General features: G+C 39.6%; 1 protein-coding gene across 1 annotated transcript; it reads left to right on the forward strand.

Moving 5' to 3' along the window:
- The first annotated feature begins 5,914 nt into the window (after positions 1-5,914).
- On the forward strand, positions 5,915-11,716 carry sla1a (Src like adaptor 1a). Its single transcript, XM_083925491.1, has 8 exons — positions 5,915-6,050; positions 6,527-6,614; positions 6,871-6,970; positions 7,160-7,246; positions 7,528-7,631; positions 8,609-8,740; positions 9,164-9,284; positions 10,187-11,716. Exons 2-8 carry the CDS (start codon positions 6,551-6,553, stop codon positions 10,383-10,385), a joined length of 807 nt encoding a protein of 268 aa, XP_083781617.1. The 5' UTR covers positions 5,915-6,050; positions 6,527-6,550; the 3' UTR covers positions 10,386-11,716.
- Positions 11,717-22,120: the final 10,404 nt, after the last annotated feature.

The following is a 22,120-nucleotide window of genomic DNA, read 5'->3' on the forward strand; positions in this document are numbered from 1 at the left end:
TCTCCAACTTAAAATGAAAAATGGATGCCCTTTTTTAGGAAATGCACACTTTAAATGCATGTTTCTCTTCAGCCCAGTCACCAGAAAAAAAAGTTGGCATTTCTGCAAACCAGAGAAATGTTAATATGAAACGTATTTGGCACTCTTTAGCATTTGTTTGAGATGCACCAGGCTTTCAACTGACTGAATGTAAAACCATTTACATCAACATTGCGCACAAGTGCTCTGGAATATAGGTGCAATAATATAACGAGCCCCAAACTCTGCTTACGGAGAATGTCGGGGTGGAAGGACTGAACACACACACTGGGGTTTCACCCCAAAGACCACAGTTCTTGTCCCATCCCGTGTGAAAGTGAAACTTAATTACATTACAGACGTACTTATTTTAACCCAAACCACTTTTCCTAAACCAAACCATGTCATTTGTTTTGTTGTTGTTTAAATTCACAGTGTTAACCATGCATTTAAAGTTGCGACCGTGGAGTACCGTAAAGTGACCATGGGGTTATGACAAAGCTTGAAAGTTATGTGATGAAACTTTCAGAAACTTTGAGATTCAATGTATCCATAATTGCCAGAAACATACAGTGACGCCATTTTATTCTAGTTAGGTTACTAGGTTGTTCTCTAAAATCACTGATGGTTGTGTTTGCTGTCTGTCTTTAAAGTTGTAATACAGCATGTGAGACAAAATGCAGTGAGACAAAAAGTGCAGTTTAACAGCAAACACTCCCTGAGCAACTGCTGTGTAAGAAATACAACTAAATAGTAGCTGGTGTGTCGGTTGATGGTGAAACCAAACAAACACATTGTTTTAATAGTTATTAGCGTTATTAGCTTTAGTGCTAACCACAGTGACAAATACACTGCATTTTCTGTGACTGCTTCACAATAAAGGGAACACTGTGTTTTGCCAGATGAATGCTTTTAATGTGAAGCAGCAGCTGTAGGAAATGTCTGCTTTTCATTAGAAGTAAATTAATTCAAATCTGATATGGCTGTGGGAGAGTGAACAGGCTCATTTTGATGAGATAAAATTAAAAATGGGAACACTGGAATACATACTGCATCGCTACCACTGCATGCATTCCCAATGCGTGCAAAGGCAGTTTAAATCCAGTGTACAAAAGGAAGACCGACAATTAAAACTACTAGTGAGTTAATCAGACTGTAAATATATTAAATGGCTATTGTTGGAAATAGGCAAACTATAGTACTAACAAAAATGGGTTTTATTGTTTGATTTCAGACCAGTATATGAATAAAAAGGAATATATGGTAGTTATTTTTGCCAAGATGGTCTAGCCACAGTTCTCTTAAATACCTCCACTTAACTAAGTGCCATCACATGGCCCAGTAATGGATTCTTTTAATGGTGGTCGTGGTTCACAGTAATGTCAGTGATGTAATTCTTCTGAGTAATATTTTCCTCTACACAGCTGAAAAAAAGCCACCGGTCTCATTACTGCAGCAGTCTGGAATGAATGTTTCAGGCCTGGAAAGGTTTTCAGGTCCAAACGTTGTTGTTGTTGATCTACTGAGGAACTTTGCTTTTGCTTCCCTGCCAGACAAAACTCAACAGAGAACAACTTTGCAGCTCTGTGCTCTCTCCACTCACAAACTCTGCTATAATGATGCAATGGTTTGCAAGTACAGGCTCTAATTTCTAAATGCAATTTCATCCAATTATGTTACCATTAAAATTAGAAAAAATGATTCTGCTGAAGTGCACTCTGGGATAAGATGCCATGTTATTATGGTTATTTTCAATCGCTAAATAGGCAAACAGAAATAACGTCGCTGTCAAAATTAATCTGAGGCTTATTCGCAAGGAACATTTGTGAAAACGGAGGAATGCATCAATGGATGTGAGAAGCAGGGAGGACTGATTACTTGTGCAGATGGTTTGGTGGATAAGATGCTGCAGAAACCTGAATGACCCTAATGCAGTGACCACATTAATGATTACAGGCTAACTGGTGGAGGATTTGTGGTTCTACAGTAAATGTACAGTAAGTACTTTCGGCTCTAAGTCTACAGCTAAAAAAGCAGCAGATACATACACATACAGCCAAAATGCCCAGTTCCTGTCAATCCAATGGTTTGGAGTCCAGTGGGGTCAGCCTGGCTTCTGTATTTAGATACTGCTCATTACAGTGGGAGAACACAACAACCGCATAAGTACTAACTACCGGTGTCAGAGCGCGTGGAATGTGTATTGTTTTTAGGAAAAGAGGAATTGTGGAGAGATTCATTATAACAACATTCACCTCTTGCTTCCACTCCCTGCCGAAGAGCCTTAAAGGCATATGAACACGTCTTGATTTAGGCTTCTAGAAAAAATAAATTATGAGGGGAATTCCTTTCAGTCAGTAATTTTGTAATTTTAGACAGAGGGCGTTCTCCTTGAAATGTTCAAACACATCCAGTCTCCTACACAGCAGCCACTGGCAACTGTGGCCAATGGCAGCCACAGGCAGAGAGCATCTGTCTTTACGAGAGGCAGAGAAAAGAGCGTTGCCCAGAAAAAAAGTGCTTACAAATCATTGACCATCTTCAAAGTTGGAGCTTTAACTTCCCCCGATGCGTGTTATGAACGGGCATTGAGACATCAATCATGCAGACCTCTTTTATAGTTATTCACATGAGGAAAGTCGCTGACAGCTAAATATCAGCTTTACTGCCAGTGTAACATCTGCAGACACCTGCTGCACTGCTTTTATGGGCATTTTATGAATAAAAACATTTGTTACAAGTGTATTTTTGTATTCACTCAAGAATATATCACTCTATAAAAAAAGATAATGTTTCATGGTCTTATCTGTAATGGCAAAGGTGTGTGGCAGCTTAATGATTTAATTTCTTCCTCTTTCTTAATTGCACTCGCCTAAAAGATGTTATTCATACCACTTGTCAAATAAGCCCTTTTCTGTCGTCCAATTGTAAGGAAACACTAGTGAAGGTTATTTTCCATGTTAAGGAATTTCAATCAGCTATCTTAACTAATCGGGGAATATGTTTCTCATCCCCCTGTAACAAAGAGTCCATTGGAGCTGGAGGTCAGTGTGTACTGGTTGAGTCTCAAGTGTGTTATGTCTGCTAGTGACTCATTCATAGACACACATGGCCCTGACACTGTCAGTGACATGAGCCAGGACCTGAATAGAAAAACCAAAAAGCTGTGTAGTTAAGTAAACCTCAGAAAGTCAAATAGTTCAAAACCCTTTACCTGTTTCTATGCTGTACATTTGCCTTGTCGTTTACTTTTGAATCATTGTTATTGTTATATTAATTAATGGAGGATGTTTTGTTTTTCATTTGTTTTGTAATGTGGCTGAACCTACCCTTTACTCAATAAAAATCATAAAAGGTTTGTTGAGAGAAGCAAAGAATAGGGAACATTTGTCTGTAGCATTTCCACCAAGTAAATTCTATAGTGAAATCTTCTAAAAATCACTAAAACTGGCCAAAGTAAATGTTGCGAATTCTATTCTGTGAGCTCTTTACACCGTTACCACATAAGCTACACATTGACCTTGTATTTATTTTCATCTAAAGCCGATGAAGACTTCCTTCCTCCCTTGCAGCCACAACAGTTAGAGTCCTGGCATCTGACACCAGCCACCACCCACCAAGATGCTGCAGCTGCTTTTTTTCTACATCCAGCAGAAAAACGCTTTGGTAGGGCCTAAAATGCAGTCTAGCTGCAGTTCAGTTAAGACATGATAGAAGCACGATTCCTGCGTACTTCCTCTAAGGAATATTTATCTCTAAGAACTCCCTGCAAACACACAGAAGGAAGCCAACAAAAAGAAGTGACAGCTCAGTGTTTTCTAACTAAAGCTAATATCTGCCTTTAAAAACTCCCCAGTGACACCAATATGAAAAGGGTTTTTATGACACCACTATTTATCGACTTTTAAAAATCCCCAAAGTTTACATTAACAAAGAGCCTGATTTCTCGCTATGTCTCCCTTTCTGTTTTATTGCATCACATTCAGAAAGGAAAGGTGGCAGGAGAAAGAGGCCTAATGGTCTGGAGCGGACTGATCCAGGTTTTAATATGGAAAATACAGTACATGAGCTAAGTTGTCTTGAGAAGAGTGTGGTACAGCAGAATAATCTTATGTAACCAGGAAGGGATCTGGGGCTTCAGATATACTCAATATATATCCTTATATAAGGCTTTAAATAAAGTGAAAAAACAACGACACATTTATGAAGCTGAAATGAGAAATAGATGGGATTGTTTGCTGCAAAGTTTTTTAATATATGTGAATGAGATAATGAATCACAGGGCAAGTTGGAGTGAAACAATGAAAGAAAAGTCTAGATAGAATTTCAGGCAGTTTTTATCACGAGATATGTGCAACCACAAAGAAAATCACCACAAGGGCAGTTTGTCAGAAATCTACAGGCATAAATACATCATGTACATACCTGACTGTCTCAGAAGGACGTAGATCTGAAACTGAAGCATTTTTTTGGGTTCCCTAATTTGAAACTTCAGCTGTGTCATTCTGGGCTACTTTCACACAGACAGATAAATACCACAGTCAAACACAACACCAACAAGTTTCCAGTTTCCTCTCTGTAGAGGGGTAGATTCGTGAGAGATTCACTCACAGACCTATATACGCTTTATATCTATAGCTATGAGTCAGAATAGTTTATCATCTAAATCTTCATACCTACAAATCTACGTCTGTTTTTGTTCCGCAGATATATAACTGGTCTACAATGCTATACCTAACCTATGCAGATAACCACAGTAACCACATGGCACATAAAATCTCTGGCTGTCCCACCATGCATGAAAGCTGGTAAATGCTGACTTCCTCTGGGCCCAAAAGAGCTAGTACACAGGCTAAAAATAACTGTATGTGTAAAACATGTCATCACGGTTCAAATAAATAGATCTATTTCTGTATTTGATGTGGTCTTCGTTTGGCCATTCAGAACGATAATTTCCGCTTTGTTCTACTGTATGACACGAATGGTTTAAATGCTTAAGCAAGCCAATAACGCTCTGAAGGATGGATTTGGTACGAACAAGGGCGGTCTCTTGTTTTGTTTTGTTTTTTTATTAATTGAGCATAGTAACAGTTTTAAATTTTGGGAAAAACACACATTTGTGCCAAGAGTTAGATGAAAGCCCTCTCATTTTGTACGGTTAATATGAAGCTACAGCCAATTAGCTTAGCTCAGCACAAAGCCTGGAGACAAGGAACAGGGAAAACAGTAACTTCAAGTAGTAAGACATCACTATCTTCCAGGGACCAGTACTTCCTGGAGTCTCTGACAGTTGCCTAGCACAACTGGTCCCAGTCCCACCCAAGAAATAGCATTGCATAATCCCCTATTAGTACAAACGTGGTATCAATCTTGGCATCCAACTCTGGCAAGAAAGGGAATAAGAGTATTCACCGAGATGTCGAACTTTTCCGCTAGTTCTTGAGTCAATAAATTCCAACAAACAGTCCAAATAATGTTTTATATAACTCAGATGTTAAACTGAATATTAAAATAGTAAATACGTACATTTACATTTTTCTTTCTCTTCATTTTTTTTCAACAAACTGACTATCAGCTTTTTTAAAAAAAAAAAAAAAAAGATTTCCATAACAACAGAAATTGTCAGTAAATGACAGTTTATTTAACAATAATAAAATAGTCATAAAATTAGGTGGATATCTACTGGAACATTACTATCCTTATCACACATTTTGACTTAATAAAGAAATATATTAGACTACATAGTGCTTTCAGTTATAACTACATTTAAAGGTGTGTTGATGATCCGTTTATCGATCTGTTGTGTCTCAACAACACTCTTGCTGGCTCTCTTCCTCTTTTCATTACAGGAAGTGAGTTTGCAGTCATACGCAGAGCTTTCGCCACACACTGACAGACCATCGCTGTAAACTCGTATGAACATAGTACTACTCTAGGACCAGACTCCGCTGCCGCCACCATGCCCCGTTTGAGCCATCCTCTCTTTCATCACACTTGATACCGTCTCAGAGAACCACCTTCAAGTCTTATAGGTAAGTGACTTTATCTCATCAACTCATAGTTTCTGTTTTAATATTTCTCCATACTGGTGAATTGAACAATGCATAACAATGTTATGCAACGGTCAAAGTATCGTCACAAAGCCAGGATCTGTTGAAATGCATCATAATGTTGATTATGCAATATGAATAGAGCTTTGCAATGCGGGGGACATGATTTTGCAATATATGAATTCAGAACTATTAATCATATGTTATTTGTCAGTACACAGAGCAAAGTGCTGCAATGGAAAATTGAGTCCGATAGCATCTAGCTTCAGCTTCCCCATTCTGCAATAGTGCAAATTGAGACAGTTCAATGGTCAGCTTATAGGAAGTTAAAAACTCGGTGGTGGTGGTGGTGTAGCAGCAGAGAGAAGCTTAGTGGTATAACAAATGAAGATTGGTACATGAGTGGAAAAATTGGTTGGGACATTCACAGTATATCTGTCTCTCTACCCTGACTTCAGGCTGGAGTCTGGTTCATCTGGAGGATGGGGAATATGATGCGAGGCCTGAGAGACAGTGACAAGGTCAACACAGACAACTCTTTAAAAGGTAAGAATTCTTTTTTTTAAATAACTACATTTAAAACAAAATAAACAAAATCTTTCTCCACTGCTTTCAGTAACAAGAGTTACGCACATGTCAACCGTCATATCAGCGAAGTCATGATCCTAAGTTACACTCAAAAATGATTGGCAACAAAAACTTGAGGTTTGGTCTTAGACATCTTTGGACTCTTCCCAATCATGATGTCTGTGTATCAGCATTTGGCTGTGTTTGTAAACGCTGTAAATATTGTTCTTGGCAGGTTCGGAGGACGACATGGTGGTGGTGCTTCAGGACTACCCGCGGCCTGAAATCAGCGAGCCCATCTACAGGATGGGGGAGAAGCTCAGAGTCATCACACAGTACGATCATGTTTTTAAATTCTTCACTGAATTACGATTTAGACGTACATTTGGTAGACGGAAGATCTCAAATAAGTATGAGGAAATAAAGTGTAATTTGTGACTTGATGCTCTAAGTTTGCACTATACAGAAGTGTTCACACAAAAAGGTCATTAGTTGATTCCTCTTTGTTTCTTCATGGTGGTAAGGGAGGCTTACTGGTTGAGAGTACGCTCTGTCCAAACACAAAAGGAGAACTACATACCCAACAGCCATGTGGCAAAAGTCTACCATGGGTAAGTAGAATTATACTGACAATGTCCTCTAGTATTGGCCTAGTTGGTCTGTTTGAACTTGCTTCAGATTGATAACCGCAAAAATTATCAAATGCATCTTTTTCCATTACGCTATCTAAGATCTCTCTCTAGAGATGTAAGTACCACATGATATTAGTCATGTGTTCTGTGTTGATTTCCAGATTATATCATAAATATGAGTGTTGTTTTTACTGCTAAGTTTTCAAATGCAAAAGTATTTAATGTGATCTTTATCACTGCATGTTTTTCTGTCTGCTCAGTTGGCTGTTTGAGGGCGTGGAAAGGCAGAAGGCCGAAGAGCTGCTCTGTCTTCCTGGGAACAGAGTGGGCTCCTTCCTGGTGCGGGAGAGCGGCAGTGAGAGAGGTGAGTACATTTGCGTACAGCAGTGTCCACAATCAGCTGTTTGAGTTTGTTTTAAGCTTGGCTTTCTGTAAAAAGTTAGTGTAAAGTCTAAAATACTTGTCAACAAGTAAGCATGTGGCGACATTAGATCAGCACAATGTTAAGACACCTGCAGGGGAGAAACAGCCAAGGTAAGGTGAGATTAAGACAGAAAATAGTATACATTGATGTTTCCATCTCAATACATTACTACTACTTAGGGGACTAGCGAAGATTTAAAATATATTAAAACCATTGTGATATTATCACAATGGCTAAACTTGACAGAAATATAAACCTGGGCTGTTCACATGGTCAAAGGCCATTACCATCCTCTGGTGCAATACTATTTGCTCGACACCCATGTTTCAAAATCCTCAAAAAAATTGTCTAAAAAACAAACAAAAAACAAGCCAAAAGAATAATATGCTTATATACTTCTGGCCAAGTGTTAGAAATAGTCGTGAAGTGATAACAGCCCACAAATTGTCCATTTTATGCTGTTTTTGGACAGATTAAACAACCAATTAATGCATTCATTATTGAGCTCTAGAGGTGCTGGTAAGATTTTTTTTCCCTGTGCACTGAGCCAGATTACCCGTTTCTCCTGTTTCAAGTCTTTATAGACTTATTTTACGGCCTTTTAGACAGATTTAAGAGTGGTATCAATCTTCTTATCTAACTCAGTAAGAAAGGGGTATTACGTGTTTGTGGATTCTAATTTTTCGTTACTCATGATAAAAAAATTCAGTGACTAAGCACAGGAGACAGGCTTTACAGCACATGGTTGACCTTCATGTTACTTCTGCTTTTACATTGCCCAAACATTTTCAGTAGAGTGGATTGATGTTCTAAGGTGCTGGCAAGATGACAGTCAGCTGATAACATTATGTGCTTGTTTGTTTTGTGTCCTGTTTGAGAGCATATTTCTAAGTGTATGGTGTGTGTCTTATCCTCAGGTCTGTATTCGCTCTCAGTCAAGCACATGATCGTAAAGCACTATCGTATCTTCAGACTGGACAACAGCTGGTACTACATCTCCCCTCGCCTCACTTTCCAGTGCCTTGAAGACATGATCAACCACTACTGTGGTGGGTGGATGCACAAACACTCAGCTACACTAAAAAGAAAGACGTGGGTCTAAAAACAAATATAGAGTCCAACACAAACAGGCAAGCGCACGCACTTCAGCACTGAAAATAGAATTTTTATGTTCTTAAAATAAAATGTATCTTTCTTTTCAGTGGTCAACTTTTGATATACATGTCCTGCTCAGTCAGAACATTTTTGTAGGAACAAAACAGGGGATGAGATACAATATGCATGTTTTCTAATGACTACTAGTGCGTTAATTGTTGTAATAGTGAACTTATTCTGGGCAGAGTTTGGTTTGGTTTGTTTATTTGCCTGAGCAGCAGAGTGTGAAAATGGTTCATGCCAATTAAACAACATTTGTTCTGTTTGTTTGTAAGCCTGTGAGCAGTTTATAACTCCCCCTATCCTCACCTTTTCAGAATTTGCAGATGGTCTATGTTGTGCGTTAACCTCCCCCTGTCTGTCAGGAACGACCCCCCCATCAGATACAGCTCCACCTGTAGTCATGCGACGCAACTTTGACTGGAAGAAAATAGACAGGTAAAAAAAGAGACATGGCGATGATATTTACCAGCTTAAGTTTGAAAGTGCATGATGATTCTGTCAGATGGTAGCTTATTTGGTGTCAACTAATCCCTGGTCTTGTACTGTATGTACAAATATTTAAGAGCAGATGTAAGATTGGATTTAACAAGGAATCTTCTGATTATTGTCTCAAAGAACCAATTAATTAGTTTTGCATTTTAAAATGCATACATGTGAAAATTGTTCATTATAATTTCCCGAACCCCAACATGACATATTCAAATAGCTTTTTTATCTATCCAACAGGCAATGTCAGAAGACATTAAAATTCAAATATGAGAAAGAAAAGCAACAAATCCTCAAACTGGAACCATATATGTCTGCTATATAAATACTGAGACAGTATCAAAACACTCTATCTTCAGAGAAATGCAAACAGCCTGTATTCAGAAACTGTGGCATTAAACAAGTCGTCAGGACTTCGGTATATTTGTACGCCGCAATACTACAGTCATTCCCCAGCTGCAATGATAGTGCAGAAATGCAGAGAGGACAGATGCGGAAGACCCAGAAATGCTGACCAATCAGAGTAGACTGTGTTTTTTCAGGAATGGGACTTAAAGGGACAGGTGCTAAAACTGAGTGTTTCAGACAGAGGGTGAATACAGGTATTGTATATTCAGACAGACAGAAAAATAATATGTCACCTTTAATGAAATGCTGGGAAGCCTATTTGAATGGGAAAATCCTGAGAGAATATGGGGAGATTATCAGACGTATGGTGTATGAGTATTTTTGGAAAATTAAAGTATGCAAACTTGTTCTAGTACAAAGCCAAAATATAGTAAGTATGCATCTGCAAATGAGCACAATATGGGACTGATGTAAAAAAAAAAATCTGTCTCCTCCCTTAACAGGGGACAGCTGGTCAGCACAGACAGCGATGACAACATGGTGAGCTACGGAGTCAGGAACAGCATCGCTGCCTACCTGTCCTTTTCTGGGAATCCAGACCCTGCCCAGACAAGAGCAGAAAGCAGGAAGAAAAAGAGTAAATCGGTTTATGCGATCCCTGAAAGCAGCCTCAGAAACCATGACTATGATGATGATTTCTAGAGACAACACCTGGCTTCAAAAGACTGGAATACCTTCAAGTGGAAGGCAGTAGAGGGCATCCTTCTCTCAAATCCACCACATTTTCAATGTCGGCAGTAAACCAACATTTGTGTTAAGCATCGCAAACATAAAAGTGTGTTATAGTTTCTAATGTGAGCACTTTTAAGTACTTTAACAATAATGCAAATTGCATGTCTCCTTACACTTTGACTCAGCTGATAAGACGGAACTTTATGGAGTTGAACTGGACGATGGTGCAATTGGACTGTGATGTGTACTCTGCACATGTGGCATGACATTATGCATTATGATGGTAGAAAGGAGACTTGAATGCTATACTGTAAGTATTGTTGGGTAATGTATATGGTGATAAGTGGCTTTCAAACTATTTTGTTTTCAATAAATATTATAAAATGATTGTATTTTGACACCAACTTAAACATGCATTTTTTAGCCACTTAGACATTTTTTCACCTTATTAGGTTTATATGGAAAATATGGCTTATTTACAAATCCAGCAGATATAAAGGTATGTTTGTGTCCACCTGATAAGACCAACGTTAAAGTAACATTCGGCAACCTTTGTTTGATCATATTTACTGGAGCCGACACTATGCTCTGATAGAAAAACATAAATCATCAGATTTTAGAAGAAAAAAAAACGTGCCTGCAAAAATCCACCACGCCCGTATTATCCTGTCCACTCAGCGCAGTTCACAGTTCGTGCAGATCCCCCCTCGCGCATGTTACAATATCACAGGCACACACCTCAAGCTAGGCATACGCTAAATCACGTTAGCAATTGCTATCTATGAGTAAGTTAGCCAGCCTACTTCCGTGCAGCATGTACTCCATGTCGTTTATCAATAAGAGAAGACTCATTCGAAGGCTCATTTGACTGAGTCAACTCGATTTGCCAGACATGCTTACTGCAGCTTTAATTCTCCTTTTTAGCTCTGTTTAGGTCTCTACTAGCTCCTGAAGAAATGCTTTAACTGCTAAATGCTGTCAGCCGTTTGATGCTGAGCAAGTAGAGTACAGTTGGTTTGTCAGAGCCTCTGCAGCTGGACATTACGCATGAGTGGTGGGAGTAAACCAAAACTTTAAAGTTGAAGAAGACAGGAAAACCAATTAGTTAAAAGACGTTAAAACGCTGAGGAGTTGGATGAAAAATTAGAAAACTAGTTTGTCACTAGGAGCACACTTTTCACAGGGTCTCCTCAGAATCCTACAACCCTGCTCGCCTACTGGGCCTAAACATCAGGGATTATAAAAAAATATATATATTTGTAAGATGTTTTTAAATTACAGCTTCAGTGGGAGGGCTCGGATGGAAACTTGGAAACTATTTTCAAATCTCCAGTCAGCTTTTAGCACTGGTTCAATGCAAAATAATCTGTTATTGCTTTTTTTAAAATAGTCAATTTTGTGATTATGTTGATGATTTCGTCATCACAGAAACTATAGGATCCAATCTGGTTCTGCCATTAGCCTGGTGCTCAAAAAGGCTCTTTCCACTGGACCTGACAACTTTTCTGGGGGAAACCCTGCTTTCACATGCAACATGGTGATTTGATGCATTGTTACTACAGAAATATTGATTAGAGCTGCTTCAAGTCTTAAATATTTGGTGTTGAGGAAATGAAAGATATAAACGTTTGGAAAATTAGAAACTTGATCCATCCCTTCAGATGATTCACTAAGAGGTCCAAAGGTTTTTGTTTTTTATAAACAAGCCACTATTAATCACAAAAACAATATCAATCACATAAACTGTGTTTAATTCTCTTATACAAATATGTGACAATAGCAAAATGTATTGTCCATTTAGGTACTTGGGCAAACGTAGTTCTGCATGATATTGTTCACTGTCCTTGTCATTCATAGAGTGTGGTCTTTACCTAGTTTGTAAAGTGTCCTGAGATAACTTTTGTTATGAATTGGCACTGTAAATAAATAAAATTGAATTGAATTGAATTGAATTAGGGAACCTGTGTCTTTTTGAACAGAATCCAGGTTAAAAGCTACAGGGATTAAAATGGGCAAACTCTCTGAAAGTTCCTAAATTCAAATTTCCTCGCAAACATCCAGCCATACTTTTGATATTTGCTGAACTTCCTCTGTCCGGCTGTGTCTATTCTCACCCGTGTGACAGCCTCACTAATTTCACATGGTCACCATATGACAGGTGGACTAAACAGATACTGCTATATGATCAGATGTTAAATAACAGCATATCTTTTACAAATGGATGGAATCAAAACACATTTATCACCAGTGCAGAAGACTAATTTGTGCCATAAAAACCTAAAATAAAACTCCCCTTCGAACACACTTGATATTTGTGCTTGAGCAACTTCCTCTTCTGTTTTAAGAGCTTGACCTGAACCTTTTTAACCACTCCACAGAGCAGACTATATGTGAAAACATAAACTTCTAAATAAAGAGAGCAGCATGGGGTGTTATCTATAGCTTTCTGCTCATTGCTGTTGCATCTGAGTCAGACAGTAAAGCCTGATAAATATGTCCCAAGAAGCAAAAGCAGAGTCAGTTAGTCAGTGAGGAAATGTTGACTACATGCTAGGCATTATAATAGAAAAGATAGGTCTTAGTTAGTTTAACTCAGTGGTTTCCAACATGGGGTTACACAGGTCATTTTTCCAACTATTTGCAAATATTTGCTTTTTTCGTGTGAAATGCTCGTCTGGTTGTATGTCATATTAAATTTAAACCATCTAAGAAGGGGAAATCAGACTTCATGGACACGCATGAAGGGCTCTCAGGTAAAATGTGCAATATTATTGGGTCACAAGCAAAATAATAGTTGGTAGTCACTGGTTTAAACAGACTTAGACATTTTCATCATCATCATCAGTCAGCATCAGTGGATGTGAAACTTGACTTGCCTGGGGAAATTGACAGAAAAGGTACGCTAAGACCAGTTTCAGGAAGTTGATGTAAAGTTGGCCATGTAAAGTCCAAAGTTGGCAGCTCTCACAATCTAATTAACTTGTTTCCATTAAATTCATGAGCCAACTGTGTGTGACTGGTTAAGACCACAACGTCAGCACTTTCATCTCAGTTAAAAAAAAAAGGCAGGATCAAATACTTGTGTTTCCTTTACTGGTTTTAAAGTCTCGTAAAATACCTGCAAGTAACAGATTGGGAGAGAAGTCGAGCAATGTGTGTGTGTGTGTGTGTGTTGAGTGGAACAATCAGTGATGCAGACACAAACACATCTGGTAGCCTACTGCTGCACCATGCAGAGACTGCTGTCCAGTCAGCATTACTCACTCCTCACATCAGGCTCCTGCAGACCACGGGGGCAACCAGTCTGAAAGAGACTGAAGATCGTGCTCTGGGTGAATCTGTTCTTGATTCATGACTATATAAGTAATTTACAGAGCAGTGTCACATCTGGGGTGAAGACAAGGTTGACGTTTGAGATCTCATCATGTTATCAGAATGAAGGCAAAGTTGCGGGAAACATGTTTTCATCCATGGCCACTTGCATATTTTAAACTCCCTTTAAACAATCTATTCATCCATATTCACATCAACAGCCCTTCCCAGAAATCATATGAGCATTTACTGTAACACCGGTGCAGATCAGAAAGACAACACTTGGTCACCCTGCCAATCATCACACATCTGTGCGTGCACACTATGGAATAAAAGGCTCTCAGTGGGATGAAGAGGGGAAGAATTACAGCTCAAACTTAACAAAACCCGACACCCGCACAGCGTGTGTTGTTTTACGGGAAACCCCTGGGTTCAAGACGACATTGTGATGAGATAAAAAGGGATTCCAAGTTGATTCCCTTGTTCTTCATGTGCATTTTGTTTGATGTTACAGGGGATGGAGGCACCAAGGACAACATTTTTTTTCACCCTGAACAAAAACAAGAAGAGGAAGGAGAGTTGAGGCCCGTCCGTGTCTCTTGTCTATAGGAATGGGATCGAGGCATGCAGAGAAGAGTGGGATAAGTAAAGGAAATTAAGAGATGGAGGGAGATTCCTCTTCCTCCTGTCTGTTTTCTGTTAATCAGGCTCTTTTAATCTCGCCACATCCTCCCTTCTACCCCGGGACCCAGCTGTCCAAACCTCTGACTTCATCACTTCTGCACTGGATGCTCACTGGCGAGCTGCAAAATATCCAGATACATGTTTGCTTTGCTCAATCAAAAGCGCATTCTGTACCCCCACCACCCCCCCGCCATATTAATTAAAACAGCTGTCTTCCCTCTTCAGACCATTGCCTTCATCACATAAAGCTAATTTGTGAAGTGGAGATGTTCTGGAGATCATCTGGTAGGGTTTTCAGACTGGCTCTCATATAAAATATAAGTTGATTTTCCTTCACGCTGTTTTCAGGAATCATAAAAAGTTTGAGTAATCATTTCCTGTAATAAAGCCTTACACTATGAGCTGTTGTTGCTTTCGGCTTAATTTGTGTAACACATGACATTTCACTAACTACACTTACTCTAACTTTAACTCTGACCTCTTCCTACAGGTGTAGACCAGAACTGAGTCTTGATATCTATCTCGCTCTATAGCCCCAAGACGGACACAAACACGGCAGCTGCAGATTGAAAGATAATTATGACGTTTTACTGAGAAATAGTCCACTAGTTCTAAAATTAAAGTGATGGTAAAATTTACCCAGGACAAAAAAAATCAACATTAACTTGAGACTGCTTTTGACAGTTTTCACCAAACCTGTGAAATAAACCTCTCCCAAAGAGAACTTTGAACAACGCTGAGTGTGCGCTTCAGAAACAGCACATGAGAACATGCCCTTTAATGTTGAACCAAGGGCCTCAGCCAACACACACACAACCATATCCAAGGCTGTCCAGAGAGCCAGGGGAAAACAAACAAAGACCGAACTCTCTCTAAAAAAAAGTTCTAAATTTCCACATCTTTGCCAGGGAATGGAGTGTTCTTATGTGACCAGCTAGTAATCCGCGTCTGATCTCATTCCTTGAGCCAATTCTCATACTGCAGAATGAGGTGGTGACCTTAATTGCGCTTATGAAGTCCTTTTTAATATTAAGGACAACACACAGGGAAAACATAGTGGCAATGGCTACAAAACAGTTGCAGGTGTATGCAATGTTGTGCTTTGTACATGTGTTTTAACTGACATGTTACAGGATTGTAAAATGCGCTATGTAATTTCTACATAAGGAAACCTCCACTTGCCGTGTTACAGCTGCTTTATTGGCTGAATTTGAGTGACCTATAAAGTTGAACAGGAATAGTGTAACACCTTAAAGGTCCCACATTGTAACAAAAAATGAGATTTCCATTTGATGAGATTATGAAGCAGGTTGAGGTGCTATATAAGTGCTATACTATGAACTACTGAGAAAATGCACAGAACCCATATTCAGAAACCGACTGTAAACGGGCCGTCAGCACTTCTGTACGGTTTTGATGTCACAACTATACTATATATAGATAGAAAGTGTTGCAACAGTGCTGTTACAGTCATTCCCCGGCTGCAATGGCGGTGCAGAGACCCAGAGACGCAGATGCAGATGACCCAGAAATGCTGACCAACCACAGCAGGCTGATCTTTTTTAGGAGGGGACCTTAAAGAGACAGGCACCAAAACAGAATGTTACAAACAGAGAGGGAATACAGGTGTATTCAGACAGGCAGAAACTATGAGAAAAATAATATGTCCCCTTTAATGAAATGCTGGGAAGCCTATTTGAATGGGCAAATCCTGAGAGAATATTTTTAAAAGAACAACCATTTGGATCTGGAAAGCTTCAGTCGGAGCCACAAATGAGTTTTTCTGGGAAGCAGTTGAAGGGTGGACATAAAAAGAAACAACCTGACTCTGCTGTCACTCAGGTGCCAGTTCAGAGCATCCCGCCTGCTGCAAGCAAACACAAGAGGTGGAGAGTTACTCTTGGAGAAAAGTTCATTTTCCATGAGGAGCTTTTCAAGATGTTTGCCACGTGGCTTCTAACAAATAATTAACATAAGCACTGCGCAAGCACCTTCTAATTAGAAATTGTTGGTAAACCTAAATAAGCCCAGTTGGTGACTTAATATATGGTATGCATACATTTCTTTCAGTGTCTCGTAAAAAAAAACCTCATTAAATTTTACTGTTTTGGCAAGAGAAAGCATGTGGTAAGAATCCAAAGCTGAAACCTCTACCTGTAAGTTATTCCTTGTGTCGGCATGTGGATTTGACGTCTTACCTAGAAGTGTGCATGTTCTTTCCATTGCCCTCAGCTCCTGTTGGACCCCATTTGTCTCTGGAGAATGACAAGCAGGGTGAAAGCTATGAGCAAATTAGCCTCAGGAATGAGTCTGAAGCACTTTGTAGTCAGTGAAATGAAAGAGGAAAAGAGGGCAGTAAAGATGGATGGGCACCAAGTAGACCTGTGCACAAAAGATGGATGTGTCAGAAAGTCCGGACATTAAAATCATCCTATACGAATTCAGATTGCCTCCACTGTGTACAAGATAAAAGTACAATTTCACAAACTGACAGCAGTTGAAACGAACCAGTTTATACCACTTCCTCTTGTTTACACGCTTCAGAGGTCAAAGCAGAATGGCGTCACTGTCTTGTGAAAACCTCGCCTCTCTAAAATGCTAACTTTTAAAGCAACCGAGAGAGACTTTTTTGTCCATCATGAGGTTTTGTTTTATAACGTTTTTAACATAACACCAACAGTGATATTGGAGCATTTCGGCTCTAGGAGGGGAGTCCTGCTCTGCTGCCAGGGACACCTAATCCCTGTCTCTCGTTGAGACATTGAGACAAACACCCATATCTAAAATACAGATAGCTTTTTTTTTTATCCTTTATCAGAAACAGATGTCTATCTGGCTCTGGTCATGCTCTCTGTCAGTCACTGTGTTGCTCATGCAAACTACAGTATCTTTAATTTATTCATTTAAAGGACCCATATCGTAAAAAGTGAGATGTACATGTATATACATGAACATGGACGGTGCCTTCTGTCCATGTATATACATGAACATGGACGGTGCCTTCTGTCCATGTATATACATGAACATGGACGGTGCCTTCTGTCCGTACTCTGCGTACATTTTGTCCGTATTTCTGCACATATCCTGCAAGCTTGCGAGTGTGTACCAGTATGGACAGAACGATGCAGTACCAACGGAAATCGCGGGGGCATTGTTGGAAACTGTACACAAAAAAGTGCCATGACTAGCAGGAGCGAGCAAGTTATTGAAAGCCCTGATGGACTTTCTGAAATACTGAAAGTGATGTTCGTCATTCATTTCGCTCATTTGTAAAACCCATGATTGAAATTCTCAGTCCCCACTCTGGGATATATTTAGTGGTCTCACAAACCACCGCTGTCTACAACACTGCTTGCCATTTTGCCTCCTTCTCAAGAGGCGCAGGATCGTCATAAACTTTTAAAAAAAACTTTATTGGCGTAACTTTTGAATCTGAGCGATGCCCTCTAGAGGATGTTTTGTTCAACATCCATTCCAACGTAGAGGACGCATGAAAGCATGAGGGCAGTGACGATTAGAACGTCTCTATTTACGCACAAAATGGAAGCATAAATGAGCCTTAAGAGCACAGATGTGGAAGAGCTGGAAAAACACTGACCATTCAGAACAGACAGGGCTTTTTTGGGATGAGGGCTTAAAGAGACAGGTGCTAAAAATGGAGCGTTTCAGATAGAGGGTGAACACAGGTACGTTCAGACAGACAGTATAAGTAAAAGAATGTGTTTTTTAACATTAAAGCATGTAAGTATGTTGTGGCCAGTAGAAACCCAGAACAAGTATAACCCTGAAAATGAGCATAATATGGGACCTTTAATATGTTTATTAATATTTTCTCACCCATCAGCAGAACAAGGGACCAAAAAGGTTCAAGGAAAAAAAATCAATGCTAGTTGTTAAAAACATCTGGCTTACTTCCATGGTGACAATAAATATACTGGTAATATAAGCAAGGCAAAGCAAATGTTGTGATCACTTTTCAGCTGTAATGTATTAGTTGTATTCAATTTATTGTTACTGCTGCAAAGGGAGGCTGCTCCCCTTCGTGTAAACAGCTCTGTGATGAAATATGTTTCAACTACAGGGATTCATAAAGTTGAACTAACACACACACACACACACACACACACACACACACACACACACACACACACACACACACACACACACACACACACACACACACACACACACACACACACACACACACACACACACACACACACACACACACACACACACACACACACACACACACACACACACACACACACACACACACACACAAGAACACACATATTTTCAGAGCCTCAGGTCCTTGCTGCCTTTGGAGAGAGGCCAGAAATAACAGAGACGCTCTGAGATGATTGATTGCATCTTCGGCTGCTGATTGCCACAAAGAAAGCTAATAATAACTTGACATGAGACCAGCTTATCAGAAGCGATACCGCTCCTATGCAGACATGACATTTATGAAGCTCACAGGACCTTTAAGCAGCAAATTCAAAGTAACAGTCAGGGTCTTCAGGGTTTCTTTGCTGTTGCATGTTAGCGCATTTGCTTATAGCAGAATGACAACTTTGTGATTTCCCATCGAAACATTTTAAGGGAGAAGACAGATCAATGTGACACTGTTGATCAGTTCACCAGGGCATTAACCACTCTCGTACTAAAATATAATACTTGCCTTGTGACATAAAAGCAAATTTGATAGCCCTTCAAAAGCATTTTTGTAACCCACTGTGCACACCAGTGAATCAAGAGGTTTTTCAAATGTGTCTTTAGGCAGCTGGGACTCAATCTGATAAATGATATATGCAGATTGTGCCTTGATGCTTTTCTGGAAAAAGTCGGCTTTCTAAAAATGTTCTAACTGCAGCATACCTATCTATTTCCCTACACATTTATCAAATGCTCAGATACTGAGGGCGAAGCTGGATTGCATGCAATCACCCTCTTAAACAATGACTTTCTTAAAGTGTTACTGATAGCCTGTCTGCATGAACCACTTAGGATAAAGAAATCTCCTTTCTTTCAATAATTCTCTCCATCTGTATTACAACATATAAGTATCACATCTGTCTCTCTGGCTTAAAACCCAGCTAACTGTCTGCCACGAACCAGGAAATCTTCAATTTTATGGTCTGGTATGAGTGCAGTCCTTATAACAAAAAGAAACAATTGGTTTTCTCTAAGATACGCAGGAATCACCCCCCTTGGTTAGAGCTTGTCTCTTCCCTTATCAGGCTCTCCTCTGGAACTGAGGAACGGCTACGGAAAGACGTTGGACAACTTCCATGTGGAGGGGGAGACTGCTGGAGCCAAACAGACAAGCAGCAGGCCAGAGAAGAAGGGCTGCTTGCTGTAGCAGTAGCTGACGTGGAGCTACGCATGCATCGCGCGCGCAACACACACATACACACACACAGGAGCCTGTGCAGCTGGAGACACTCGAGATGCCTGTTTGACAGCTAGCCAGTGAACCTCGAAGTTGAGTCTTTAGGAGTTGGGACAATGTTTCATTCCAACAGTTTACAGTAAAGGCTCAGGAATTTACACAGACTGACAGATACATATATAGGCAATGAATAGATTGATATACAAGATCTTGCAAATACCAACATCCATGGGGGTCACCAGGACATACAGGGCCATTTTCCCTCAGGAAGAGAAACTCGAAATGAGAAATTGTCAAACACCATGTGAACAGAATCCTGACTTTTGATATCCAGCCCCCACGTGTTGCTCTAATAGCAGCACCTTACTGTGAGTAATGTTTGGAAAAAGATCAGGTCTGAGGTAAAGCTGCTATTCATAAGGACTGCCTTGTTTATCGGAAATGCCTGATGCAAGATTGCATATCTATGTGATATTCCCTTTGTGTCCACTGTTTCCACAATAGTCTTGTGTTTCATCTCTGAATTAATTGCAGACTGCAGCAAACCAAAGACGGAGGAGCAATGGAAAAACTCATTACGATGCCTCTTGACAGCAAAACTTTCCAATTCTTGGTAGTGCTGAGTGAATGAACGGAAAACTTGTTTGTGCCCCCAAATATCAGCCAACTCTCTCACTCTTGTGCTCTCTTTCTCTCAGTTATGTGACCAAGATGAAGTCATCATTAACTTAATCTTCCTTGCGCCAATGCCGGTCCCTGAAAAATGTTCCCTAAGTATTGTCGGCATTGTGCAAGGAGCACATGGAGCCAGATATGTTTGGTATGTGATTGGTCTGGGTCAGAGAGGGGCTATTTTACAGATCCAGGGAGGGAAGCCGTCCTTCATTCCTGCATACATTCTCTCTCTGACCTCTTCATTACGTAATCCACTGGGATGCAAACTCATCTTACTTAAATGTCTATCTGCCGCCTGTGAGAATCATTAGAGCCAAGTGGGAAAAATGACACGTAGCAGCAGTAGCAGCAGTTGATCACAGACATTGTGAGATTGCATCGAACAACTCTATTGTTTAATTATATTGTTAAACTTGTTTCAACATAAGCAAATGCATCTTAATTAAATATGAAAATGTGTAGCTGGAGATGTACCCACATCATGCAGAGGATTTGCATTTGAATAAATGTTGATGTCCTCTGAAGAGTTTGCATGTGTTTAGTCACATTTACAACAGTTGTTAGCAGTAGTCTGACATCTAGTGGACAATGTGAAAAACACTGCAGTTGAGCATGTGAGCATGTGAGCATGACCCTGCTACAGGGATCAAAAGAGCAAAACATTTGCTCTGGTCAGTTATCGATCCCTATTTGTGATAATTAGGTCAAATTAGTTTTAACAATGCTTGAAACATAAAACTTGGGGTCCTGGGCACCTCTACAAAAGAGATACCAGTCAAGTAATAATACAGAAGCAGTCTTAAGGCCATTGTTATATGGGTTGATAGGCCTAGTGCATGTAACTGTTGAAAAATGAGACATTTATCAAGTGGCCGCAATTTAAGTGACACACATTAGCCTAAAGTCAAGTGATTCGAACACCACAACTGTTTATAAAGGCTGGAAATGGCAGAACAAGAAATGCTTTGGAAACGTAAATGCTAGACGAATTTTGCATACCCACCCAGAGAAAAGGAGGATTACTTTACCAACAATGGCCTACTCTTGGCAGACAAGTAGAGCCTTCATATGTCCACAAGGCAGGTGTGAACAGGACAGCAGATCGAGATTTAGATACAGGTCAGATGTTCAGAATTTGGTGATGCTGGTGATGCTTTACATATTCCCATATTTATTCCAGGACCCTTTGCACCATTGCAATATTGTCACTGTTTACAACTTCATTGGCCTGTGTATATATGTATATATATATATATATATATATATATATATATATATATATATATATATATATATATATATATATATATATATGTGTGTGTGTGTGTGTGTGTGTGTGTGTGTGTGTGTGTGTGTGTTGTATGGGTTCACACTTACTTGGCCATTAAATCTTATGAGGCCTAAACAAGATTTACATTAGAGTAGACCTGGCTTTAAGTCGAACCAGCACCACCTCTCATCGACAGAAATCCGATTCATCCACCATGTATCAATGCTGCCATTTTTTAGAATTAACACTTAGTTAATTTTTTGTACTAGATGAAGATTTACTCAGATGCAGTTTTCTAACGTGTCAAATCCACATTTATTTAAATTCTCCCAAAGAAGAGAAAATAACCTCCGGAACCTTTTTTTCGCT

This window comes from Echiichthys vipera (assembly GCF_963691815.1).
Source record: "Echiichthys vipera genome assembly, chromosome: 13".
NCBI lineage: Eukaryota > Metazoa > Chordata > Actinopteri > Perciformes > Trachinidae > Echiichthys > Echiichthys vipera.